Below are 27,679 nucleotides of genomic sequence, written 5' to 3'. Positions count from 1 at the left end.
TATATTGAGTGTGAATTTTGAAATCTAACTATTGAATTACATGTTCTTATTATATCATCCATGCTTGCAAAATTTCAAGAAAATCAAATATATATATATATATATATAAAAGAAGTTTGATAAGTTTCTCTCCAAACTAGTTTAGAAAGAAACTTTGATCTTTTGATATGCAACTAATTTCAGTTAATTCAATTAAAGATAACCTTGCATGCGATCAATAGTATACACTATGAAGATATCCTTGCTTTGAGGGTGAGTCATCCGGTAAAAGTTAAAGGGGAATTGGAAGGGTGCACATATATAGTAAATGTAAGGATGACAGAAGCCTCCTGTGAGGATATTAATTTGTTTCGTTTTATTCAAATATTTATTTCATTGACACAAACATATATCTGCCTTAGTACATGAAACTTATCAGCTTCTTATTACTATTTAAAGAGAAGGGAACGCATAATTCCACTTCCTAATTTATGGACAGAAAGTAATAACGTAGTTGGGTGCACCAGAGCAAGTAAATGTGCTGTTCTGATCGTCATAAGCATAGCTATAAGCTTGAGGACATTGCTGCTCAAAGATCTGAGAGTAGTTTGTGGGTGGACATGTTTCAGGCTTGTCATATGCGCCAGTGCAACAATATTGTGGTTCATTGAAAGCGATACATGCACTCTTGCAAGCAATAACGCTCCCATCAGACCCTTTCACTTGCAGCTCTGCTGGGCAAGCCGCGTTCACGTTGGCTGGACAGCTTGAGGCCTTGCATTCGCCAGTTCCGCCTTGTGTGGCTACTGAAACAGGCAAGTTGAACCCATCTACAAGGCTAACATCATAAAAGTCCATTCCACCATCGGCGGCTATGTTGATTTCTACCAAAGAAGCTGGCGGAACTGCACCGTTACCATTGCATGAAACTTGACCAGAGCTACATTCTGCAGTAGCGCAACTGAACCTTCCCGAGCTATCTGTGGAGCATAGGGTTCGGGCCCAGAATCGGCCTTTCCATGGAGCTTGGACATCTATTGCTGAGGATGCTGTAGACGCTAACTCAAACCCAGTAGTTGATAATTGAGGTTTTTGATCTGAAGTTAAGGTTCCCGGCCAAACGGTATATGGACAGTTGTTTGTGAAAGTTATTCTAGCAGAGTGAGCACCTGCATGGAATGTATATAACCAAAATCATCGTCACTATTTTGAACATGAAAATAAAACCTGTATTGTAAGCAGCAAATATAAGTAGGAGATGCAACGTTAATTTTAACGTGTAGATCACACGTATCATGATGATGCATGGTTATAATTCAACGGGCTGCAATTATAGGAATAACTATCAAAAGTAAATAAATATGAGCCGTGATAAGAAGAATATGCGTGAACTCTATGCATTATTAGTGAGGTTTCATGAGTTTATTGTGTAAGTTCCCATATGATGAAGAAAGGGGCAAATCAAAACTGCCAGTGTGATGAATGACTTGTAGCAACCTAGAATTTTGTGATTCTTTTGGCTGTATATTAAGCAGTTCTATAGAGAGAGAGAGAGAGAGAGAGAGAGGGTGTGATGCTGTAAATAGTAATTAGTGAGGAGGCATACCAGATAGGAAAAAGAAGGCCAAGGTGAGGCCGTAGAGTGCCAGAGTTTTCATCATTGTATAAAATCGTTGCTTTAAATTGGTGGTATATAAGAACTAACAAGTATGATAAACTTGTGTGTACGTGGTATGATGGTGAATGGTGATAATCCGAAGAACTTGGTTGGCTATATATATAGGCTTATACGCGGTTGCGGATTTCAAGGCGGTCCATGCGGGGAAACTAGACTTGGACTTTTCTTCTTCTTCTTTATTATTATTATATTATTTGTTTTTTTGTTGGGAGCAAGCTTGGACTTTTCATTGCGACTGTATCATTATTTGTTACGTAGGAGAAGCATGTAGCTGAGGAACTTGGTGTATTTTACAACAGCGGGTTGTCTAGAATGGCTAATAGCCTAATAGTGTTATGTTCAATATACTTTTGTTTTTTATTCAATTTAACAACGTGTGAGGTTGAGATGAACTAATGGTAGTCTAGTTCTCCCATGACTTGAGGTTACGTGCATTGATTTTTTACTAAGGAAATTGAAGACAACCCCATATGCGACTTGTTACTTAAGTTATGCCATTATTAATTTGACTGATTTCAACATGACTTTCTGTGCACAGTTTGAACTTTGAACCCGGGGCGGCTGGAAATGTTTATGAGAGTTCTGCAGATGAGTTCAACTGTAAAACTTTTTTCATTTGGAAGTAAAACATTTTTGTTGTTCATATATTGAATATCCATAAATTGATAATGTAATTTTTTATAGTTTTTAGACATCTTAAACAATTGATTTAACCTAGGTAATTAGCCAAGTTGTTGCTTAGTCCAATTAAACAAGTCTAGGTTATCACAATAATAAAGATCAAATCATGCAAAGCAGCGGAAAATAAATAACACAAGATATGATCATCTAGGAAACCAAACCGGTAAAAACCTGGGGAGGATTTGACCTAGCTATCCTCAAGGTAAACTTGAATCCACTATCTTGAAAGAATCGAAATTCATACAATAAGACTTACAAGCCCCCACGCTCCACTTCTTATTGCTACCCACCAGTAGAACTTACTAACACAACCACGTACAAGTTCCGAATCCACGGACTTTTTCTTTCTTGGATTCACCACCAGATACAAGCACACTCGCTTGTATTTTCTTTAAGTTTCAATGGCAGCAACTGAATTGATTATCAAGGTGTAGATAAATCTTCTCCTTGAAAACCCTAAGTTTGTGTAAAGGAAAGCTTCTCTAGATCTCACAAGAGATTTACACAAACCGCAATTATGAGCAACACTAAAACATGGTTAGGGTTTGCCTTTTATACTTAGGAAAAATAAGAAACCCTAAAAATGTTTTAAAACACTTAGGGCTGAGTTGGACAAATCTACAGAAAATCATTCTGCCCGAGCTTCGATCGATTGATCGAACCAGGCCGAAAGGCACAATGCTTTCCTGTTTTAACTCGATTCCAACTTTACATAAATGCACAACTTTGAGTTAAACTAAAACACTTCTAAATACATTGTTTTGATCATGGTTTGCCAACAATACAAATTAGAATTCTAAATACATAAAATCCTAAGACTTTAGAACCTAACAATTTTAAATTTTAAATGACATAATACCCTATAGGGCCTATACATTGTTAGAAGTGAGACTTTTTCAATCTTTAATGTTGAACTCAATAAAGAGTCTTTAATGAAGAACATTGTAAACGTTGAAGGCTGATCCTGGAATGAGTTTACCCATAGATATGGTGGTTAATTGTAACTATGATTCTCATGACTCCCACTCTAATAGTCTAATGTCAACAAAAAAAAAAAAAAACACCATTTCTATTAACTTTACTCCAGTCCCTGGAAGGAAGAGGTCTGGGTTTGAGGGCTTCTTCTAATTTAGATTGAGAGGAAACGATCATAAGAATTGTCTAGTAGAGAAAATCTAATTTTGAAACAATCCTCGATAGTCCACCACAGATTACAGTATGCAAGCCAAATATTGAGTGCCTAGCTATAACCTCTATCATCTCCAGCATCAGCACCAGATTTTTTATAAACCAACCCATACTGGCCAGATCATGTTGGGCTAGAATCATAGAATGATATCGCTTGTCTTTAATTTTCTCCTAGGTTGCCTAACAAACCCTCTCTCCAAGTCCAAAAGAGCTCTCATTTGTAATTTGGGCAGATGGTTTGATTCTTACTAGGGGTGGCTTGATGCATTTGGAGGCCTAAGGCGAAAATTGATCATCTTATTTTAGATGCAAAATTACTACTAATTAACATGAACTACGTAGAATTTTTTTCTTTTTTTAGAAATTTTATAGACAGAAAAAATTTGACAAAATTTTTCATACTTGTTGATGTGGTAGATTGATAGTGGTAAGTAAAACAATGGTGTTAGTAATAGATTTAGATGAAAACTAGTAAAAGTTTGCTAACTAAACTCTTATTATTATTCTTTTTTTTTTTAGAAGTGCAACATTCACAATATTTTTTATAACAAATCCTAGATTTTAAACTGCTTTTTGTTTTCTATTTGAAAATATCACTATAATTATTTTTTTGACATCAACAATAGGCTGTAACAACCTGCTACTTAGCATTAGTTGTAAAAGTGTTGTGAAAAATATTGTGGATGTTGCATTTTTCTCTATTTTTTTATTTGATTTTCATCTGGTAAAAAAAATATTTTATTTATTGATTATAAATAACCCTATTGGTGAAAATTTGAGGGCCTTTTTTTAACTTGGGGCCTTAGGCAACCGCATTTCTTGCTCCACCATTCAGCCGGCCCTGATTCTCACTCTACAAAAGTTTTTTTTATTGAAACTATAAAGAAGAACACTGACAGAACTATTGGACCCATAAAAATGGGAACATCATGTTGGGTGTGTTTTAAAACTAATTGGCTATGTTTAAAGCTTAAGCCCATAATATTTTGTTGGAAAGGCCAAGCCCATGCTCTAGAATTTTCCTTAGCTGGCTTGGGAGGTTTTTTGTAGCAAACAAAACACTCAATCATCTCATATTTCCTTAGAAAACTAGTCAGCCACACCTTCCCCTCTTTTGTAGAAAATACATAGCAACTTGTGGCATCAATGGGAAAGGAAAATTCATTTGTTTTTGCCTTTCCCTTTTCACTCTAATCATCTTTAGCCACTTCTTTTTTAAGAGCCTTAAGATTATCAAATTCTGCAAATATGAGATTAGTTGAAAACAATAAAAACAGATATTACTTTGATGCTTGTGCTCCTCTGTCTTTTGCTGAAAATTTTTTCTTGGGAATTTGTGACGAGTTCGAAACTCTGTTTGTGAGTGCACATTAACAGAGTTGTCCTTGTATCCTGAAGAGTAACCACTTGTGCCATTTGCTCCGACAAATTCATTCCAGTGGAGACTAAATCGCTTCTTAAGGATAGCAAATTTAGTTCTGTGCCTCGGTGATAAGTTTTACTTAATCCTTAATTTTATACGCTTTTACACTTGTCTATTTTGCTTATAAGTTAATTTGAGCATATCTTGTTTTACTGATATCTTATTGATATTGCTTTGTAACTTTGTTAACAACTTGGACAATTTTCAAACTATACTTCCAACTCATGAATCAAGTCTCATAACGTAATAAGTAATGTTTGTTACACACATTGTTATAAACCCATTTTTTGAATTGAAATCATGTTTTCAACTTAGAATTTTAGTTCAAACAATGTGTATGTGTAACAAGGTTTGTATAACAATTTTTTTATCTTTATGTAATTTGAAAATTCTTTTCCACTTAGGGTAAATTAACCTAGACCTAGCAAATGCGTCAGGCCAATAGATTTCAAGTTCACCTGGCTCGAGTTTTAGTGTTTTGAGAGAATAGTAAAGTGATACATCTTCATCTCACACAAAAGTGAGTTCCATTAATTAAATTCCTATTGATTTACCATTCATGTGAAAAGATAGAGTACCGTGTCATAATACTCTTAAAATATCTAATGATTCTTTGTAAGCTAGTCAATCACCAAACTTAGTTGTACTTTTCAAGAGAGATTTTGATTAAGATTGCATAATCAAGAGGGTGTTTGGATTGGGTGAAAACTGAGTTATATAATGATAGGACTCAATTGAATTTAGTTCTGTTACTCTCAATCTTGTAGTTCTTTGAGGGAACTAGGCCTCCATGGATTCTTCGAGGGAATCAACCTCCAATAGCATTTCAAGAATTACTATTCAATTGCATTATTCATCAATCAAAATCCTATTACAATCTAAATTGAACCTTATATTCTACTTGCTAACTAACAAGGTACAACACATCTCAGCCTTAACTAACTAACTAACTACAATTCTTAACACATCAACAATTAACCAAATTCTTGTAACTAAATGTAAGAAGTTGAAACCTAATGGGATATTTGAATTTATCGATTAGCATAAGAATTGTGATAAGTAAAAAATTTGAATTTGTAAGGTTGAATTTATTCAATCATGTGTTGGTTTTATTTCATGCCAAATTTGCTTGTATTTTAACAATTAGACACCTTGTATTTAGGTGGAAATTATGTAAGGGTTGTGTGTAAGAGAGTGTGAAGAAAACTCAAGTTGTGTGCATTCAAAGGAGTCTCGCGACTGGATCTCGCAACTGACTCATGACTAGCAAATCGCCAAAGTGCCACACGTGTGAAGAATGCAGGAAGCTGAAAGGTCACAACAGCTGGAGTACTTCAAGACAAAAAGTACAGTCTAGTCAGGCAGTTAACTCGCAACTCAAACTCGCGACTCATCCCACCCGCAAGACTGAGTCGCCAAAATGCATTGTTATGCAGAAAAATGACTTTTCACATTCCTCATGTACTCTGTTATAAATACCCTTATACCCACGAAATGTTGAGAGAGCTTCTAGAGAGAATTTTGAGAGAGAAATCCTAGAGAAAACCATGATTGACTCATCCACAATCTTAGACATTTGATTCTCCAAATTCCTCTACTCTCACCCTCTCCATTGACATATTCTTGAGAGATACATTTGTCAAATCATTATCTCACCATACCCATATCAGTGAGAAGATATTTTGGTGCTTGGGAAGCAATTCTGAGATGACCAATTTACTTGGTTGATGCAATGGGCTTATTGCGGGATCTAGAAAGCTAAAAAAGACACGGTTAGGCTTAACATTGTTGAAGTAAGAAACTTGGAGGGCTTAGGTGCATTTGGTAGATTAGGCTTGGAGGGTCTATTGCTATTCGTGTATCCTAACTTTATTCTTTAGTAGGTCATTTTACCACTTGGAGGGTGGCGGAGAGATTTTTCGCCAAGTTCTTCGGTTTTCTCTTCGACAACTCGTGCCGGTGTTATCTTTGTGTTTGCATCTCTCTTCCCTTACTCTTTATCTTTTAATTGCTACTGTGTTTATGATTTATTATGGTTTAGAGTGTTTCATAAATTCGGATATAGCTTATATTCATCATTCCGCACATATATTGTTTGTGTATAAACTTGTATTGTTATTGTTGAAATTGGGGGTCTAAAGATTCACACACTAATTGAACATTCAGAATTTAAACAAAAGAAATATGATATATGTTAGTGTGGATGGTTGGAGATTTGTGATAACTGTATAGAATTCAGATAACAAAAATTTTGGAATGTTTTAAAGAATTTCTTTTAAAAAAATATATAGAAATTTCGGGAAAAGAAGGAGTAATTTTTACGTGAGGTAGTGAGTTTTCTTTTTTGAAGAAGTAATTTTGTTTTTTTTTTTTTTATAATGATAATTGAAATACAGGTAGGAATCAGACATTTGAATACAAATGAGTGGTGAGAATATTGATTTTTTCCCCTTTTTATACGTGAGACAGTAGTACTTTTTTAAAAATTTTGGAAGAAGTAATTTTGTATTTTTTTTTTTATAAAGCCAATTGAAGTATTTTAATTTAAAAAGATAAAAAATATAGATAATTATAGATAGGAATAAAACATTTGAATACAAATAGATGGTGAGAATAATAGTTTTTTTTTTTTTTCCTATTGTACATGAGATAGAATTATTGTTTTAACACTTTTTGCTCTTTTGTAGGAAAAGAAATTAAACTAAGGGGTACGATATTTCAAAATTTGTATGAGTGCATTTTGGAACACCAAAAATTGAAGATGAAACAAGGGAATCCGCTTATTAATATTATAGACGATTTTTAACTTTTAATTTAAAATAGGCCAAATTAAAGATTATATGATTTTATGATAATTTTTAATTCCCTTCTTTGTCTGAAAATGAAACCATGAGATTTTGACATGAACAAAGTTTCTCTTCAAACTAATTTAGAGAAAAACCCTTCAAAATCCTCATATGTCTTTATATTGACTGTGAATTTTGAAAATCTAACTGTTAGATTACATGTTCTTATTATATCTTTCATACTTGCAAAATTTCAACAAAATCATATATATATATATATATATATAAGAAGTTTGATGAGTTTCTCTCCAAACTAGTTTAAAACTAGAAAGAAATATTGGTCTTTTGATATGCAACTAATTTCAATTAATTCAATTAAAGATAACCTTGCATGCGATCAATAGTATACACTATGAAGATATCCTTGCTTTGAGGGTGAGTCATCCGGTAAAAGTTAAAGGGGAATTGGAAGGGTGCACGTATATAGTAAATGTAAGGATAACAGAAGCCTCCTGCGAGGATATTAATTTGTTTCGTTTTATTCAAATATTTATTTCATTGACACAAACATACATGTGCCTGAAACTTATCAGCTTCTTATTACTATTAAAAGAGAAGGGAACGCATAATTCCACTCCCTAATTTGGACAGAAAGTGATAACGTAGTTGGGTGCACCAGAGCAAGTAAATGTGCTGTTCTTGTCATCATAAGCATAGCTATAAGCTTGAGGACATTGCTGCTCAAAGATCTGAGAGTAGTTTGTGGGTGGACATGTTTCAGGCTTGTCATATGCGCCAGTGCAACAATATTGTGGTTCATTGAAAGCGGTACATGCACTCTTGCAAGCAATAACACTCCCATCAGAACCTTTCACTTGCAGCTCTGCTGGGCAAGCCGCGTTCACGTTGGCTGGACAGCTTGAGGCCTTGCATTCGCCAGTTCCGCCTTGTGTGACTACTGAAACAGGCAAGTTGAACCCATCTACAAGGCTAACATCATAGAAGTCCATTCCACCATCGGCGGCTATGTTGATTTCTACCAAAGAAGCTGGCGGAACTGCACCGTTACCATTGCATGAAACTTGACCAGAGCTACATTCTGCCGTAGCGCAACTGAACCTTCCCGAGCTATCTGTGGAGCATTGGGTTCGGGCCCAGAATCGGCCTTTCCATGGAGCTTGGACATCTATTGCTGAGGATGCTGTAGACGCTAACTCAAACCCAGTAGTTGATAATTGTGGATTTTGATCGGAAGTTAAGGTTCCCGGCCAAACGGTATATGGACAGTTGTTTGTGAAAGTTATTCTAGCAGAGTGAACACCTGCATGGAATGTATATAACCAAAATCATCGTCACCATTTTGAACATGAAAAGAAAACCTGTATTGTAAACAGCGAATATAAGTAGAAGATGCAACGTTAATTTTAACGTGTAGATCACACGTATCATGATGATGCATGCTTATAATTCAACGGGCTGCAATTATAGGAACTACCATATTATTCTTTTAACTATCAAAAGTAAATAAATAAGAGTCGTGATAAGAAGAATATGCGTGAACTCTATGCCTTATTAGTGAGGTTTCATGAGTTTATTGTGGAAGCTCCCATGTGATGAAGAAAGGGGCAAATCAAAACTGCAGTGTGATTAATGACTTGTAGCAACCTATAATTTTTTTATTCTTTTAGCTGTATATTAAGCACTTCTAGAGAGAGAGAGAGAGAGAGAGAGGGTGTGATGCTGTAAATAGTAATTAGTGAGTTGGCATACCAGATAGGAAAAAGAAGGCCAAGGTGAGGCCGTAAAGTGCCAGAGTTTTCATCATTGTATGATATCGTTGCTTTATATTGGTGTTATATAAGAACTAACAAGTATGATGAACTTGTGTGTACGTGGTATGGTGGTGAATGGTGATAATCCGGAGAGCTTGGTTGGCTATGGGTCCGTTTGGATTGAACTTATTGTTGCTGAAACTGAAAACTGAAAATTGAAAATTGAAAATACTGTAGCAAAATAATTTTTAAATGTGTGAATAGTGTCGTAGGACCTATTTTTAATATTTTTTTTCTGAATAAAGTGTTTGTGGATCCCATGAACAGTACTGCTACAGTGAAAATTGTCCCCTACTTTCAGCAAAACGTGTGAAATGAAAAAAAAAAAAAAAAAAAAGAGGAAGGAACGCAGACGCAGCAGATGCAGACGCAGGTTCAGCGCAATCCAAATGGCATCTATATATATATATATATATATATATATATATATATATATATAGAGAGAGAGAGAGAGAGAGAGAGAGAGGCTTATACACGGTTGCGGATTTCAAGACGGTTCATGCGGAGAAACTAGACTTGGACTTTTCTTCTTCTTCTTTATTATTATTATTATTATTATCATTATTATTCGTTTTTTTGTTGAGAGCAAGCTTGGACTTTTCATTGCGACTGTATCATTATTTGTTACGTGTAGGAGAAGCATGTAGCTGAGGAACTTGGTATATTTTACAACAACGGGTTGTCTAGAATTAGAATGGCTAATAGCCTAATAGTGTTATGTTCAATAGACTTTTGTTTTGTATTCAATTTAACAACGTGTAAGGTTGAGACGAACTAATGGTAGTCTAGTTCTCCCATGACTTAAGGTTACGTGCATAGATTATTTACTAGGGAAATTGAAGACAACCCCATATGCGACTTGTAACTTAAGTTATGCCATTATTAATTTGTCTGATTTCAACATGACTTTCTGTGCACAGTTTGAACTTTGAACCCGTGGCGGCTGGAAATGTTTATGAGAGCTCTGCAGATAATTTCAACAGTAAAACTTTTTTTTATTTGGAAGTAAAACAGTAAAACATTTTTGTTGTTCATATATTGAATATCCATAAATTGATAATGTAATTTAATATTTTAAATGACATAATACCCTATAGGGCCTATACATTGTTAGAATTGAGACTTTTTCAGTCTTTAATGTTGAACTCAATAAAGAGTCTTTAATGAAGAACATTGTAAACGTTGAAGGCTGATCCTGGAATGGGTTTACACATATATATGGTGGTTAATTGTAACTATGATTCTCATTACTCCTGAAAGTTCAAATAGTATATAAAACACCCTTGAACATTTAAACCCCCAATTACAAAATAACCAATTCAAACTTTATGACAAACAACTAGTGTACAGAAAATGAACATAAGCTATACACAGAATTGGTAAACAATCTAAGCCAATTAAAAACACATCCACAGCAGAAAATAAAAGGCAAAAATAAAGGGAAGAAAGATGCAAACACAAGGACAACACACGATGCGTTATCGAAGAGGAAACTGAAACTCTCGGCGTAAAACCTCTCCACCACCCTCCAAAAGGTAAGTAATCCACTAGAAAATGTAATTGGGATATATGAACAGTAATAGACCCTCCAAGCCTAATCTACCCAGTGTATCTAAGCCCTCCAAGCTTCTTTCTCCAACGAGGTTGCGCCAAACTTATTTCATTTCTAACTTCCCGGATTCTGCTACTTGACCATAGTATCAACCAATGTAAATTGGTTCTTTCCTAACTGCTTCCCAGTACACCAAACAACCCTCTCACAGTAATGGATATGGTGAGAAAATATTTTGGTAAAAGGCCTCTCAAGGATTTAACAATGGAGAGAAAGAGAGTTGAGGAATTTGAAGAGTCTCTTATGTGAAGATTGTAGATGAATCAATCTTGTTTTACTCTAAGGTTTCTCTCTCAAAATTCTCTCTGGAAGCTCTCTTTCTTTCATGGGTATAAGGGGTATTTATACTAGAGTGAGAATGGAATGTGAAGAGTCAGGTTTTTCAAAACAGGGCTGGCTTGCGGCTTGACTGAGTCGCGAGATCCAGCCGTGAGATAACAGAACAACCAGTTGTCCTATTTTGTCCTATAGTACTCCAACTAGCATGACGCTTCAACTTCTGGCATGCCTGGCACGTGTGCATCTTCTGGCAGCTTGCAGCCGCAAGTCACCTGAGAGATCCAGTCACGAATCTCTGTTTTCTTGCACACTCTTGAGCATTTCATCACACTATCTCACTCACTAACCTTACAACAATTCCACTTAAATACAGGGTTACTAATTGCTGAAATACAAGTAAATTTGGCACGGAATAAAGCCAACAAGATGGTTGATTAAATTCAACCTTACAATCTCCCCCTTTGGCTATTCCGTGATAAAACCCTAAAACAGACTCTTAACTTAACATTTGAGTTGGGAACAGTTGAGCAAAACTCACTCACACCTAACTCTAGAAACTGTGAAGCTCTTGAATCATATGAACATGAAACTCCTGAAACACAACAATACACCATGATCATTGTATGCAGAAAAGCATGAAATGCATATGAAGCAGGCAATATGTGATCAAGCAAAGATGGAGTTAAGAAACAAATCATGGCTTGATTAACCAAGCAATCATTACAAGGTAGTGACAACAATGCTCATTCACACTTGGAATGAACACTTGAACAAACAAGCTAACAAGCTCAATTCAAGTCACTTGCACAATACACTAAGTATATGCATCTAGGAACAATCCTACAAGAGCATAAGAGTGACAGTACTTAACAAGAAAATACATGACATTTAGTTAGAGGTACTGATTTAACAAAACATAAAAGCTGCATAAGCATGGTACAGACGATAAAGCTTACAGATAAAGAAAACAAACCCTAAAAACTTACAAAAGCAACATGGGTACAAACATAAAAAGCTGAAAAACAACTTAAAGTAAAGTATTGAAACTGCTTGCAGAAAAACTCCCCCTTAGGTAATTTTCTCCCCCTCTGATCAAGCTATCACTCCCCCTTTCATTGTATTCCCCTTATGACATCATCTCCCCCTTTTTGTCATGGAATAGCTACATATCCTCTTCTAGCTTCCTCTGAATCTGATCCAATTGAGTTTGTAGGGAGGTAAACTTCATATCCCATCGAGTGTTGTGATGGTGTAGAGTAGATGTGAGTCCGGACATCTTGGTACTCAACTCGTGGACAAATGTCACAATGTGGTCGAGTTTTTCGTCAAAGGAGAAAGTGATGAAATGCGAACCACTGTGAAATGTGGAAGTTTCCGGTTTGACTCTCTTTCAACTATGACCAATGCTTGCATTGAATGTACACATGTTGATTGGACTCAGTTTTGGGTAGGGAGATTCATCTGCTGTTAGGTAAATTCCTTTGAGCTTCAATATCCTAAAGATGAGACAACAAAAAGGAACACATATTCGTGACTCAGCTCGTAGAACCGTTTTGTGCAGAACATGAAAGATATGAGTACAGATGTCAATCTCTATATCAGAGATTAGGTCATGAAGAAACAAGGCACGTCCGAGGTTCATATACCCAGTGCTGGATAGGGGGTACAAGTTATGAAACATCACTATTGTAAGCACTCTCAGTTTCGGAGAAAGAGAGGAAATGCTAACTGAGTTTCCATTGGATGAGAATTCCAAGTCTTGTCTAAGACCATCCTTAAGAAGCTCCTCATCTGGACATAGATCATCATAAACCGGTGAATGTTTAAGCATTGGCCGGTTGATGTGAAGGATCTCTGCCAAATATGCAGGAGAGACTGAAAAACTCTTTCTCCTAACCCAACACTTGAGTTCTTCTCCTTCCACAATTGCATTGGCATAAAATTCCTTTACCAAATTCTCATAAGCTTCATCCAGATCGGAGAGAAGATAATTCCAATCCTTGTGAGCAAATCATTTTGGAATGTCAGTGTCATGAAGTGACGATTGGTCAACAGGTCTTTCCAATAATGGTGTAGCATTTCAGAAATAATTCTCATGAGTTTGAAAGGCAGCATAGGATCTGAACTTATTGGGATCAAACACTCCTGATGAAGAACGAGTCCTTTTTATTTGAGGTGAGTAGTCATCGACATCAATGACATGCTCCTTTCCATTGGAACTACCTTCTTTCACAGCTGCTTTCTTGAATGGATACATTTCCAGTCTGCATCATGTAATATAGGAAAAGAAAGAACACAATCCAAGAGACATTATTAGCAGTGGGTTAGTTTCAAAATATGGATAATGAAGAAAACCCTAAGAACTAGATGGAAATGTCCAGAAAATGACAATGAGAGACAACAATGACCCAATGTGGTCACAATATAGAGTAGATCAAAGAATAATCACCAAAAAACACACAATGAAGACACCAGACAATCAAATATCCAAACACAGTCAAGAGATATACAAATATCATAGAGAGCACAAAATCCATGAGGAAAAGGCAATAACTATGAAAAAGAAAGAGTAGAGGACAAAACTCATACCTTTCCTTGAAGATTGAGAAAATGGTGACAAAATAGTGGAAGATTTTGGAGTTTACCACAGTGGTGTTGAACTATTGAAAGTGAGACTAGAAAAAGAACAGTCACAAGAAGCAAGAAAAGAAAATTAAGACCCTTTTTGAGAAATGTGTTGAAAATGAGCTTCTTTTTGCAAACCACGCGATTTTCGCGACTGAGGCAAGTTGCTAGACAATCGCCAGTTTCAGCCGCCAAAACACGTCAATTCAAAAGTTTTAAAAAATTTTCTAAGTATTTTTCGCGACTGGAAATCTCACTAGCGAGGGAGTCGCAAGCTAAACCACGAAAATCTCTGTGTACCCCTCGCAACTGGACCTTCCACTCGCGAACAAGTCACCAAAACTGACCCGCGATCTCACGAATGTGGCATGCGACTTGACTAACCCGCGACTAAGTCGCCAAAGTAGGGCAACACTGGTTTTTGAAATTTTCAGTTTTTGAAGAACAAAATACTTTTCAAAAACAACTAAATCACTCAAAAATCTTTTTATATTTGAATCAACAAAGATTGAGCATGTGAAAACACGTTTTATCAAGTACAATCACACAAATGAATATGGCATTCATTGAACATAAACTTGTGTGTTGTGTGTGGACATCAACAATGAGATAGTCCTTAGTCTAATGTGAAGCTTCAATGATAAATTCAACCAAGGCAATCACAATTAGCACTAGATCATGTGACCCATCTCAATTATAGAAGTATGCATATATAACCTCCCACAAGACTTGATTACATAGTTTGGAGCTTTACATTTGACTCCATCTTCAAACATAACATTTGATCTTTTTGATCATTTTGAAACAATCACCTCTCATTGTAAGAGTGATATAGCCTTTGGCTTTTTGAATAAACATATACTTTAATTTTGGTTGCTTTCCCTTTTTCCTAGTCAAATACTAATATGTGCGACAGGTTTTTGCAGCTCAATATCTCTTTTCATTTGGAGATTTACATTTCGTGAGCTCCTTTTAGCAAAAACAAAAACATAAAGAGTGTGAAGATATATAGGCACAAGTCTATGCATGTCTCAAGATCGACATAACCATTCACTAATCATTCATGACAAGTTTGAAGATCTATTTACAACAGTCACATAGATTTCAAGATTTCTTCCACAGTGATAAGGGTGCAAGGGAACAAGCTATGCTCATAAATGCACAAAGCCATTAGCACAAAGGTACAAGGCAAAACAAGTTTTGAGACAAAACTCAACAATGTCGATCAAACTTTTTGATTTTCTACTTTTTATGTGGTTTTTGGATTTTTGACACATAAGAAGGAAAAGATTGAACAAAAGCAACAATGTAAAAACAACAAAAACAGACAAAGCAATTAACAACCAACAGAATCATGCTATACAAATAGCCAACAAAGTAGTGTGTGCCCCAACAAACAAAATAACACAATGTAAATATGTGAAGCACACATCACACAAGAGATTCAAGGAATTGTACCAACACCAATGGTCTTAGGGAGGGATTCAAACCGTGGACTATCGAGAGGGTTGGTGAAGATGTCCGCCTTTTTATTGACGATGTGTATGAATTCAAGACACACAACTCTTTCTTCTACCAAATCTCGAATGAAATGGTAACGTATCTCTATGTGTTTAGATTTTGAATGCTGGACAGGATTCTTAGAAAGATTGATGGCACTGGTGTTGTCACAGAAGACATACATAGTCTCTTGAGGAATTCCATAGTCATGAAGTAACTTCTTCATCCAAAAAAGCTGGGTGCAGCAACTTCCAACGGCTATGTACCCTGCTTCAACAGTAGAGAGAGACACGGAATTTTGTTTCTTGCTCATCCACGAGACAAGATTGTTATCAAGGTAGAAGCAGCCTCCTGAAGTACTCTTCTGATCGTCCACACTACCAGCCCAGTCAGCATCTGAATACCCGGCAAGGCAAGCATTTGAGTCTTTTGAATACCACAAACCAGCCCACACAATGTAAATATGTGAAGCACACATCACACAAGAGATTCAAGGAATTGTACCAACACCAATGGTCTTAGGGAGGGATTCAAACCGTGGACTATCGAGAGGGTTGGTGAAGATGTCCGCCTTTTTATTGACGATGTGTATGAATTCAAGACACACAACTCTTTCTTCTACCAAATCTCGAATGAAATGGTAACGTATCTCTATGTGTTTAGATTTTGAATGCTGGACAGGATTCTTAGAAAGATTGATGGCACTGGTGTTGTCACAGAAGACATACATAGTCTCTTGAGGAATTCCATAGTCATGAAGTAACTTCTTCATCCAAAAAAGCTGGGTGCAGCAACTTCCAACGGCTATGTACCCTGCTTCAACAGTAGAGAGAGACACGGAATTTTGTTTCTTGCTCATCCACGAGACAAGATTGTTATCAAGGTAGAAGCAGCCTCCTGAAGTACTCTTCTGATCGTCCACACTACCAGCCCAGTCAGCATCTGAATACCCGGCAAGGCAAGCATTTGAGTCTTTTGAATACCACAAACCATAATCTGGAGTTCCATTGATATATCGAATAATCTGCTTAACCGCAGTCAAGTGTGATTCCTTTGGAGCAGCTTGATATCTAACACAAACACCAACGCTGAATACAATGTCCGGGCTACTAGTTGTAAGATAGAGTAGACTGCCAATGATACTCCTATACAAGGTAGGACTCACTTCCACTCCGGAAGAATCAACACTCAGTTTAGTAAATGAGCTCATGGGAGTGGAGGCATGTTTTTTGGAGTCTAGTCCAAATTTCTTGACAATGTTTCTAGCATACTTTTCTTGTGAAACGAATATGCCTTCCTTCTTTTGTTTGACTTGAAGGCCCAAGAAAAATGTGAGTTCCCCCACCATACTCATTTCAAATTCTTTCTTCATCTCCTCAGAAAATTCTATAGCCCGATCTTCAATGGTAGCCCCAAACACTATGTCATCAACATATACTTGTGCCACAAGGAGGTAATCTTCATCATTTTTGACAAACAAAGTCCGATCAGCATAACCCCTTTTGAATCCTCTATCCAGGAGGTAATGTGTAAGCCGATCATACCAAGCTCTAGGAGCTTGTTTTAAGCCATAAAGGACTTTCTTCAATCTCAACACTTGATCAGGAAAGTGAGGATCCTCAAAGCCTTTTGGTTGTTCAACAAACACTTCTTCATTCAGGTATCCATTTAGAAATGCAAATTTTACATCCATTTGATAGAGCTTGAAGTTCATAGTGCATGCAATGAACATGAGAATTCGAATAAACTCAAGTCTTGCCACAGGAGCGAAAGATTCATCAAAGTCTACACCTTCTACTTGAGTATATCCTTGAGCTACTAACCGAGATTTATTCCGTATTATCTCTCCATCTTCATCAGTTCTGTTTTTGAATATCCATTTAGTGCCTATGACATGAACATTTTCAGGCCTTAGAGCAAGTTCCCACACATCATTTCTCACAAATTGATTCAGCTCTTCATGCATAGACTCAACCCAATTCTCATCTTGGAGAGCTTCTTATATCCTTTTTGGCTCAAATTGAGCAAGGTAACAATGGTACGTTACATGATTGGCCAAAAGGATGTTTCCTTTTCTGAGGCGAAGACCTTCATCTAGAGACCCTACAATGTTGCTCTCTGGATGGTTCTTAATTACTCTTGATGATGGCTTCTTTGATGTGGAGACTTCATCATTCCATGAGATGGGAAGATGAACTTCCGGAGAAGTGAGAGGACTTGATGTTCTAGACATTGATCTTGTTTCCATTCTTGGGTTCATGGGAGTTGATTCTTCTTCCGGTGTAGATCCTTCAACTTCTATATCAAGGGCTTCGACCTCAACATCAGGTTCTTTGGTGCTCGGCCCTTCTCCATCATCAATCATCTCTACCTTTGTTAAGGCATCATCAATCTTGACGTTGATGGAATCCATCACTGTCTTAGTTCTCTTGTTAAAAACCCTATACGCCCGGCTAGTAGTAGAGTACCCAAGGAAAATAACTTCATCACTTTTTGCATCAAATTTCCCAAGGTTCTCCCGATCATTTAGGATATAACACTTGCTTCCAAACACTTGGAAATACTTTACTCTGGGCTTCTTTCCATTCCAAATCTCATAGGCGGTCTTCTTTGTTCCCACTCGGAAGAATATTCTATTGCCAATGTGACACGAGATGTTCACGGCTTCTCCCCAAAACTTTTGAGGTATTTGCTTGTTTAGTAGCATAACTTTTGCCATTTCCTGAATCACCCAATTCTTTTTCTCTACCACTCCATTTTGTTGAGGAGTTTTGGGAGCTGAAAATTCCCTTTTGATTCCATTCTTTTCACAGAAAGACTCAAATCTTGCATTCTCAAATTCCTTCCCATGATCACTTCTTATCTTGGCAATAGGAACCCCTTTCTCGTTTTGTAGTTTCTTGCAAAGGATTTCCAACCTTTCACATGCTTCTGATTTTTCTCTAAGAAATTCAACCCAAGTGTATCTTGAGGAATCATCCACAATGACCATAATGTACCTCTTTCCTCCTAGACTTTTAGTTCTTGTAGGCCCCATTAGATCAACATGAAGTAACTCTAAACACCGTGAAGTAGCAATCACATTCACCTTATAATGGCTTACCTTTGTTTGCTTTCCCATTTGGCATGCACCACAAATAATCTTCTTCACCTTTCCAAATTTTGGAAGTCCCTCAACTGCTTCAAGTTTAGACACTTTAGCTACTTGTTTGAAATTCGCATGCCCAAATCTGTGATGCCAAAGTTCCAACACGTCAACACGAGCACTTCTACATGAAATGGGTGCCGTAGGAACTACTCCATAGCAATTATCTGTAGTCTGATTTCCCTCCAAGACTTGAATCCCTTCTTCATTGATGATTAAGCATCCCTTCTTCGAGAATTGGACAAGGAAATCCTCATCACATATTTGAGTGATGCTCAAAAGATTTGCCTTCAGCCCTTTGATATATAATACATCTTTCAACAGAGGTAATTCAGGTATCTCAATAGTCCATTTACCGAGAACTTAAGCATGACTTCCATCACCAAAAGTCACATAGTCACCAACCTTCTCTTTGAGTGTCTTAAACAGTTATTTATCTCCTGTTATGTGATGAGAACACCCGCTGTCAAGATACCATAAGTATGAATTAAATACCTTCAAACAGAATTTTATCTTCAGTTTTCATACTTCTGTTAGATTGACATTTCATTTTCAGATTATCAATCTTCTCACACAACATTCTATTTTTTTGTTTTGTACTTCTTAATCAAAGATTTATATTCAGATATGCTATTGTGTAAGATGTGATTCTTATTTTCAAAATATTTCAGCATGTGAACAAATATCCTAGCATGTTTCTTTATTTTTAAAACCTCTAAAAGTTCATTGTTAGGACACCCTTCAAACATACTCATAGAGTCATTATCACAAACACTTAAACCACAATTCAGCATAGCCTTTTCCATAACAGCATCCATAACAAAGGGGTCTAGGATCGCACTTAGGTAATTAAACCACAACAAGTGTACCTGCTCTGATACTAAATGAAAGTTCAAATAGTGTATAAAACACCCTTGAACGTTTAGACCCCCAATTACAAAATAACCAATTCAAGCTTTATGACAAACAACTAGTGTGCGGAAAATGAACATAAGCTATAAACAGAATTGGTAAACAATCTAAGCCAATTAAAAACACATCCACAGCAGAAAATAAAAAGTAAAGATAAAGGGAAGGAATATGCAAACACAAGGGCAACACACGATGTGTTATCGAAGAGGAAACCGAAGCCCTCGGCGTAAAACCTCTCCGTTGCCCTCCAAGTGGTAAGTAATCCATTAAAAAATGTAATTGGGATACATGAATAGCAATAGACCCTCCAAGCCTAATCTACCCAGTGTATCTAAACCCTCCAAGCTTCTTCCTCTAACGAAGTTGCGCCGAACCTATTTCTTTTCTAGCTTCCCAAATTTCGCTACTTGACCATAGCATCAACCAATGTAAATTGGTTCCTTCCTAATTGCTTCCCAGTACACCAAACAGCCCTCTCACAGTAATGGATATGGTGAGAAAAGGTTTTGGTAAAAGGCCTCTCAAGGATTTAACAATGGAGAGGAAGAGAGTTGAGGAATTTGAAGAGTCTCTTATGTGAAGATTGTGGATGAATCAATCTTGTTTTACTCTAGGGTTTCTCTCTCAAAATTCTCTCTAGAACCTTTCTTTCTTTCGTGGGTATAAAGGGTATTTATACTGAGGTGAGAATGGAATGTGAAGAGTCAGGTTTTTCAAAACAGGGCTGGCTCGTGGCTTGGCCTCGCGGCTTGACTGAGTTGAGAGATCCAGCCGCGAGATAATAGAACGGCCAGTTGTCCTATTTTGTCCTATAGTGCTCTAGATAGCATGACGCTTCAACTTCTGGCATGCCTGGCACGTGTGCATCTTCTGGCGACTTGCAGCCGCGAGTCACCCTCAAGATCCAGTCGCGAGTCTCTATTTTCTTGCACACTCTTGAGCATTTCATCACACTATCTCACTTACTACCCTTACAACAATCCCACCTAAATACAGGGTTACTAATTGCTGAAATACAAGCAAATTTGGCATGGAATAAAGCCAACAAGATGGTTGATTAAATTCAACCTTACAACTTCCACTCTAATAGTCTAATGTCAACAAAAAAAACACCATTTCTATTAACTCCACTCCATTCCCTGGAAGGAAGAGGTCTGGGTTTGAGGGCTTCTTCTAATTGAGATTAAGAGGAAATGATCATAAGAATTGTCTAGTAGAGAAAATCTAATTTTGAAACAATCCTCGATAGTCCACCACGGATTACAATATGCAAGCCAAATATTGAGTGCCTAGCTATAAACTATATCATCTCCAGCATCAACACCAATTTTTTTATAAACCAACTGGTATTGGCCCGATCATGTTGGGCTAGAATCATAGAATGATATCGCTTGGCTTTAATTTTCTCCTAGGTTGCCTAACAAACCCTCTCTCCAAGTCTAGCAGACCTCTCACTGCAATTTGGGCAGATGGTCTGATTCTCACTCTGCAAAAGTTTTTGATTGAAACTCTAAAGAAGTACACTGATAGAACTATTGGGCCCGTATAAATGGGAACATCATGTTGGTTATGTTTTAAAACTAATTGGATATTTTCAAAGCTTAAACCCATAATATTTTGTTGTAAAGCCCAAGCCCATGCTCTAGAATTTTCCTTGGCTGGCGTGGGAACTTTTGATAGCAAACAAAACCCTCAATCATCTCATATTTCCTTAGAAAACTAGTCAGCTGCACCTTCCCCTCTTTTGTAGAAAATACGCAACAACTTGCGCATCAATGGGAAAGGAAAATTCCTTTATTTTTACCTTTCCCTTTTCACTCTAAATCATCTTTAACTAATTCCTTTTTAAGAGCCCTAAGACTATCAAATTCTGCAGATATGAGATTAGTTGAAAACAATAAAAACATATATTACTTTGATACTTTTGCTCCTTTGTCTTTTACTGAAAAAAATTTCTTGGGAATTTGTGACGAATTCGAAACTCTATTTATGAGTGCACATTAACAGAGTTGTCGTTGTATCCTGAAAAGTGACTACTTGCACCATCTGCAATGACAGATTCATTCTAGTGGGGGCAAAATCGCTTGTTAAGGATAGCGAATTTAGTTCCGTGCCTCGATGATAAGTTTTACTTAATCCTTAATTTTATACGCTTTTGCACTTGTCTATTTTGCTTATAAGTTAATCTGAGCATATCTTGTTTTACTGATATATTATTAATATTGCTTTGTAACTTTGTTAACAACCTGGACAATTTTCAAACTATACTTCCAACACATGAATCAAGTCTCATAACGTAATAAGTAGTGTTTGTTACACACATTGTTATAAACTCATTTTTTGAATTGAAATCGTGTTTTCAACTCAGAATTTTAGTTCAAACAATGTGTACGTGTAACAAGGTTTGTATAACAATTTTTATCTTTATGTAATTTGAAAATTCTTTTTCCACTTGGGGTAAATTAACCTAGACCTAGCAAATGCATCAGACCGATAGATTTCAAATTCACCTAGCTCAAGTTTAAGTATTTTGAGAGAATAGTAAAATGATACTTCTTCATCTCACACAAAAGTGAGTTCCATTAATTAAATTCCTATTGATTTACCATTCATGTGAAAAGATAGAGTATCGCGTCATAATACTCTTAAAATATCTAATGATTCTTTGTAAGCTAGTCAATTACCAAACTCGGCTGTACTTTTCAAGAGAGATTTTGATTAAGATTACATAATCAAGATGGTGTTTGGATTGGGTGAAAGCTGAGTTATATAATGATAGGACTCAATTGAATTTAGTTTTGTTACTCTCAATCTTGTAGTTCTTCGAGGGAACTAGGCCTCCATGGATTCTTCAAGGGAATCAACCTCTAATAGCATTTCAAGAATAACTAGTCAATTGTATTATTCATCAATAAAAATCCTTTTACAATCTGAATTGAACCTTATATTCTACTTACTAACTAACAAGGTACAACACATTTCAGCCTTAACTAACTAACTAACTAACTACAACTCTTAATGCATCAACAAATATCCAACTACTTGTAACTAACTCTTTACAAGCATCCTTTACTTCTCTGCCTCTCTGTATGTACAAACCTTCCACTACCCTGCCTACAATAGCACAAAGTAATACACTTCCCTGCACTACACAAGCACCCATCACTGCACTACCTAGCCACAGTTGTACCATATAGCAATGCACCCCAATCAAAGTGCTAACATTGCCCCCTCCTTTAAAGCACATTGCCCACAAGGTGAGGGTATTGATTCTGCAATACATGAAGAAACTCCTAAGTTGCATTAGCTGGAGATGAGCCTTTCCAATGAACCAAAACCTCATTAGCAACCTTGTATCTTCTTAGTTGACATGGCCTTTGCTGCAAGATAGCCTTTCGTTCAAGAGTGAGATGGCCCTTAGCATCTACTGGTGGAAGTGTTGGAATTGGAGTGACTATTCGGCACGAATACATGAAAAATTGTTGCAATTAGAAATTTGGCATGAAATCTGCCAACAATAAATATGATCAAATGATGCTTACAAAAATATATTTTCCTATGTTGCAATTAATAAATTTGGATTTAGAATAAGTGCTTTCAACCCAAACATATATTTTCTCATTATGTAAGTGCATAAAGAGAGGATCGAAGTGGATCAAAATGTACCGAATTGGACCAAATGGAACAAAGTGAACCGAATAGGATTGAAGGGGACCAAATAGGACGTCGAATAGGACTAAAGTAGACTGAATTAGAATGAATGAACAAATTAGGACCAAAGTGGACATAATGGACTAAATAGGACCAATGTAAAATGAAAAGGCCGAAGTGGACAGAATGGACCGAATAGGACTGAGGTGAACCAAAATGGAAAGAATGAATCGAATAGGATCAAAGTGGACCGAGTAAGACCGAAGTGGACAAAATAGGACCAATGTGGACCGAATAGGGCCATTACGGATTGAATGGACGAAATAGGACCAAAGTGGACTAGATAAAACTAAATTGATCGAATATAATTTTAGTGGACAGAGTGGACCAAATGAAACCTATGTGGATCGCATAAGAATTTTGAATATTTATTATTTTTATAGCATTTTTAGGGCTCATATTTCTAATTTTTAATAGCTATTTTATTTGTATTTTTTAAATATTTAGCCCTAATATAATAAAATTTCATACTTTTCAACCCAAAAATTAAGGGAAAAAATGAATTTTTAAGCCAAACTTGAAAATGGATTGAAGGGGATCGAAATTGACCAAGTGCACCAAATTGGACCGAAGTGCACTTAATTAGATTGAATAGAAATTGTTTAATTTTTAGAGAGAATAAATTATCTTAAAAGAAATTTAGAAAACAAATTAGACATTATATTACAATACAAAATTTTTTTTTTTTTTAACTAAAAGCCACTATCATTCAAAGAGGCGCTATTTATAGGGGTGGGTCAATGGGTTGTATGGTTTAAATTTCCCTCCTTTTCATCCCTCTAGAAGTTTTTTTAACTTGTTTTTTAATCCTCATGCGCGTTACTGAGTTTTTGAGTTGGTAAGAGTTGCCAAAATTCGAATTTGATAGGATGCTAGACACAATCGACAGATTCGGAACTAGTGTCCTAGGAAATCTCCAATTTTGTTTGCGCAATCTTAGCTTGATTTTCTGATTCTTTTAAGGATAATTACAAGTTTAAAAGCCACTTTTTAGCTACTTACTAATCAGATTATTATCTTTACTAAACTCATTACACGCACTTTTCGCATGCAATAATGCTCTTTTTTATTTTTGTTTTTGTTTTTTTAGTTTAGTGTTATAATGTTTAAAAGTCGTATATAAATAACTGTGCTTATTTAAAATAAAAAAATAAATAAATAAATAAAAAAGGTAAGATAATGTGGAATAATGTTTGAAAATTAGATAGAGAAACATAAGAAGTTAAAATGCAATGGGACATTTGAATTTATTGATTATAATAAGAATTGTGATAAGTAAAAAAATTTGAATTTAAACAAAAGAAGTATGATACACGTTAGTGTAGAAGGATGGAGATTTGCGATAACTATATAGAATTTAGACAACAAAAATTTTGGAATGTTTTAAAGAATTAAAAATAAAAAATAAAAAAACCATAGAAATTTTGGAATAAGAATGAGTAGTTTTTATGTAAGGTAGTGAGTTTTTTTTTTTTGAAGAAGAAGAAGAAGAAGAAGTTGTAGGGTCTCAATTTCGAAGCCCAAGCTCAAATTATATGGAGTCTTGGTTTAACAAGCCCAATACAATGAATTTGTAGAGAATAGGTTAGAAACTTGAACCTTAGTGAATTAGACGATCAACCAATAGGTCTGGATGATAAAGAAAGAAAAATGACATAGATTTACTGAGAAGAAACGCCCTCGGATTGTATCCGAGGAGACCCCCATTTCATCCATCCCCCCCCCCCCCTCTATTTATACTATCTTCTCCCCCTTTCCACCGTCCACGTGTAGATTTAGGTTGATAATGATGATATTTGTTCTATCAACCCCTTCCCAGAGTCGTTGGGAGTGGTTGTAAAGGCTAAAAAGTAAGGTTCAGTTAGTTGCAGAACACTTAATGTAGTAGTAACAGCTTTTCCTTATATATTTTCAAGCCTCCCTTTGTCCTTTTCTTTCTTAATACTTATCCTCTTCCACGAAGTGGTCCAGAATGTCATTCTCAATGACAGACTATCCCCTTTGTCCTCGGCCTTGCCTGGCCGAGGAGGAGTTCTTCTTTGGGCTGAGTCCCTGGCCCAACATATACATTGGTATGGGCTCCCTGGTTTGTCTCCCCCACAGAAGTAATTTTATATTTTTTTTTTAAAAAGATAATTGAAATATTTGAATACAATTAGATATCAAATACAGGTAGGAATCAGACACTTGAATATGAATGAGTAATGAGAATATCGATTTTTTCCCCTTTTATACTTGAGATAGTATTTTTTTTTTTTTTGCAGTATTCATTTGATGCGTTTTATTTAAATAATTATTTGGTTGACAAATACATACACGTGCCTTAGTATATGAAACTTATAATCAGCATCTTATCACTATTTAGAGGGAAGGGAACACATAATTCCTATCCTTAATTCATGGACAAAAAGTGATAACGTAGTTAGGTGCACCAGAGCAAGTAAATGTGCTGTTCTGATCATCATAAGCATAGCTATAAGCTTGAGGACATTGCTGCTCAAAGAACTGAGAGTAGCTTGTGGGTGGACATGTTTCAGGCTTGTCATAATCGCCAGTGCAACAATATTGTGGTTCATTGAAAGCGGTACATGCACTCTTGCAAGCAATAACGCTCCCATCAGACCCTTTCACTTGCAGCTCTGCTGGGCAAGCCGCGTTCACGTTGGCTGGACAACTTGAGGCCATGCATTCGCCAGTTCCGCCTTGTGTGGCTACTGAAATAGGCAAGTTGAACCCATCTACATTGCTAACATCGTAATAGTCCATTCCACCATTATCAGCTATGTTGATTTCTACCAAAGAAGCTGGCGGAACTGCACCGTTACCATTGCATGAAACCTGACCAGAGCTGCATTCTGCAGTAGCGCAACTGAACCTTCCCGAGCTGTCTGTGGAGCATAGGGTTCGGGCCCAAAACCGGCCTTTCCATGGAGCTTGGACATCTATTGCCATGGATGCTGTAGATGCTAACTCAAACCCAGTAGTTGATAATTGAGGTTTTTGATCAGCAGTTAAGGTTCCTGGCCAGACGGTATATGGACAGTTGTTTGTGAAAGTTATACTAGCAGCGTGAGTACCTGCATGCAACATGTATATAACAAAATCCTTGTCACCGTTTTGAACATGAAAAACAAACCCTATCTTGTAAGCAGGGAAAATAAGCTAGAGAGCACCATTTTAACATGTATTATCATGATGACGGTTTTAATCAACGGGTTGCAATTTGGAACCACTGTATTGTTTTTATTTTATCTAAAAATATATAAATTAAAATCAAGATGAAAAGAATGTGCTTGAAATCTAATTCTAGCCCTCGATTGATTCCCTGTTCACTGGAGATCCATAGACTAATATGAAAAAGGGCTAGTGACAATGCATATTTCAGAAGTAGATAGTAAGGCATACCAGATAGAAAAAAGAAGGCCAAGGTAAGGCCGCAGAGTACCAGAGTTTTCATCATTGGATGATACAATTGCTTTAAATTGGTGGTAAAAACTAACAAGTATGATGAAATTGAACGTGGTATGGTGGTGCGCTAATCCGAAGAACTTGGCTTGGTATAAATAAAGCCTTATACGCGGATTTCAAGGTGGTACAGTGCATTAGGCTTGGACTTTTCATTACGAATATTTATTGGCCTAGCGTAAGTCTTTAATTCGGCTTCAAGTCGGTACTCTGCAACTGTGTCAAATTGTCAATATTGGGTAGGGTAAAGTAGAGGGACTTTGTATTTTACAAGTGGGTTGTTAAATGTAATACCATTAGTGGTGCAACTATTATGCTCCATCGACTTATGCATTCAATTTAACGTTTGACTTTTAGACGAAGCAACTAGTCTAGTTCATTATGACTAAAGGTTATTTCCATGGATTTTTCACTAGGGAAATTGAATACAACCCTATGCGAACTCTAAGTTATTCAACATGAGACCCTGTACAATGTATTGTTTGGAAACGAGGTAGCTCCGTAGCTGGAGATATTTACGAGAGTGCGGCAGTTGAATTTGGAGTGAACCAATTTGTAAGGCATCCAATCCTAGCATCTGCTAGGTTCCTTTTCTTTCTTTTTAACCAAAAAGATCTTGTCATAATTCAAAGAGGGAAACTGAGCCATCGGAGATCAAAGACTTGCAAATACATTTAGTGTCTAGAATAGTACGTGTTCTAGTAATGTATCATTGTTCATACCAGTCATTCTATAATAAATGCAATCTTGTCAAGTGGGAGACATCCATTTAATGTGAAGGTAACATTTGCCAAATTCAAACGTTATTTTTTCTAGTTCGTCAAACATATCTCATTATACAATAACTGATTCATTGACTTCAA

The 27,679-nt window shown here is 36.3% G+C and overlaps 3 protein-coding genes and 1 long non-coding RNA gene across 5 annotated transcripts in view; 1 reads left to right on the top strand and 3 right to left on the bottom strand.

Moving 5' to 3' along the window:
- LOC126691970 (uncharacterized) overlaps positions 1 to 1,158 on the top strand; it is a 41,329-nt gene extending 40,171 nt beyond the window's left edge. The window contains exon 2 of the long non-coding RNA XR_007644913.1: positions 1,088 to 1,158. This is a non-coding gene — a long non-coding RNA (uncharacterized LOC126691970). The remainder of the gene's footprint in view (positions 1 to 1,087) is intronic.
- Positions 333 to 9,591, bottom strand: LOC126691961 (thaumatin-like protein 1). 2 transcript variants are annotated; one of them, XM_050387297.1, is made up of 2 exons: positions 9,506 to 9,591; positions 333 to 1,148 (listed from the first exon to the last, which is right to left on the bottom strand). In XM_050387297.1, the coding sequence occupies exons 1-2, from the start codon at positions 9,558 to 9,560 to the stop codon at positions 469 to 471; spliced, it is 735 nt and encodes a 244-aa protein (XP_050243254.1). In that variant the 5' UTR covers positions 9,561 to 9,591; the 3' UTR covers positions 333 to 468. The 2 variants fall into 2 exon arrangements, with proteins under 2 accessions (XP_050243254.1, XP_050243253.1); XM_050387296.1 differs by lacking the exon at positions 9,506 to 9,591 and adding an exon at positions 1,586 to 1,747.
- Positions 8,252 to 9,063, bottom strand: LOC126690754 (thaumatin-like protein 1; the record flags this gene model as incomplete). The annotated part of the gene is made up of 1 exon (XM_050385886.1): positions 8,252 to 9,063. A coding segment is annotated over one exon (690 nt), but the record flags the coding sequence as incomplete, so codon positions are not given.
- A 15,954-nt stretch (positions 9,592 to 25,545) lies between the features above and the next one.
- Positions 25,546 to 26,923, bottom strand: LOC126691959 (thaumatin-like protein 1). Its single transcript, XM_050387291.1, has 2 exons — positions 26,757 to 26,923; positions 25,546 to 26,428 (listed from the first exon to the last, which is right to left on the bottom strand). Exons 1-2 carry the CDS (start codon positions 26,809 to 26,811, stop codon positions 25,749 to 25,751), a joined length of 735 nt encoding a protein of 244 aa, XP_050243248.1. The 5' UTR covers positions 26,812 to 26,923; the 3' UTR covers positions 25,546 to 25,748.
- Between the last annotated feature and the right edge of the window lie 756 nt (positions 26,924 to 27,679).

This window comes from Quercus robur, chromosome 7 (genome assembly GCF_932294415.1).
Source record: "Quercus robur chromosome 7, dhQueRobu3.1, whole genome shotgun sequence".
Classification (NCBI taxonomy): domain Eukaryota; kingdom Viridiplantae; phylum Streptophyta; class Magnoliopsida; order Fagales; family Fagaceae; genus Quercus; species Quercus robur.
This window is presented reverse-complemented; position numbering and strand designations above follow the sequence as displayed.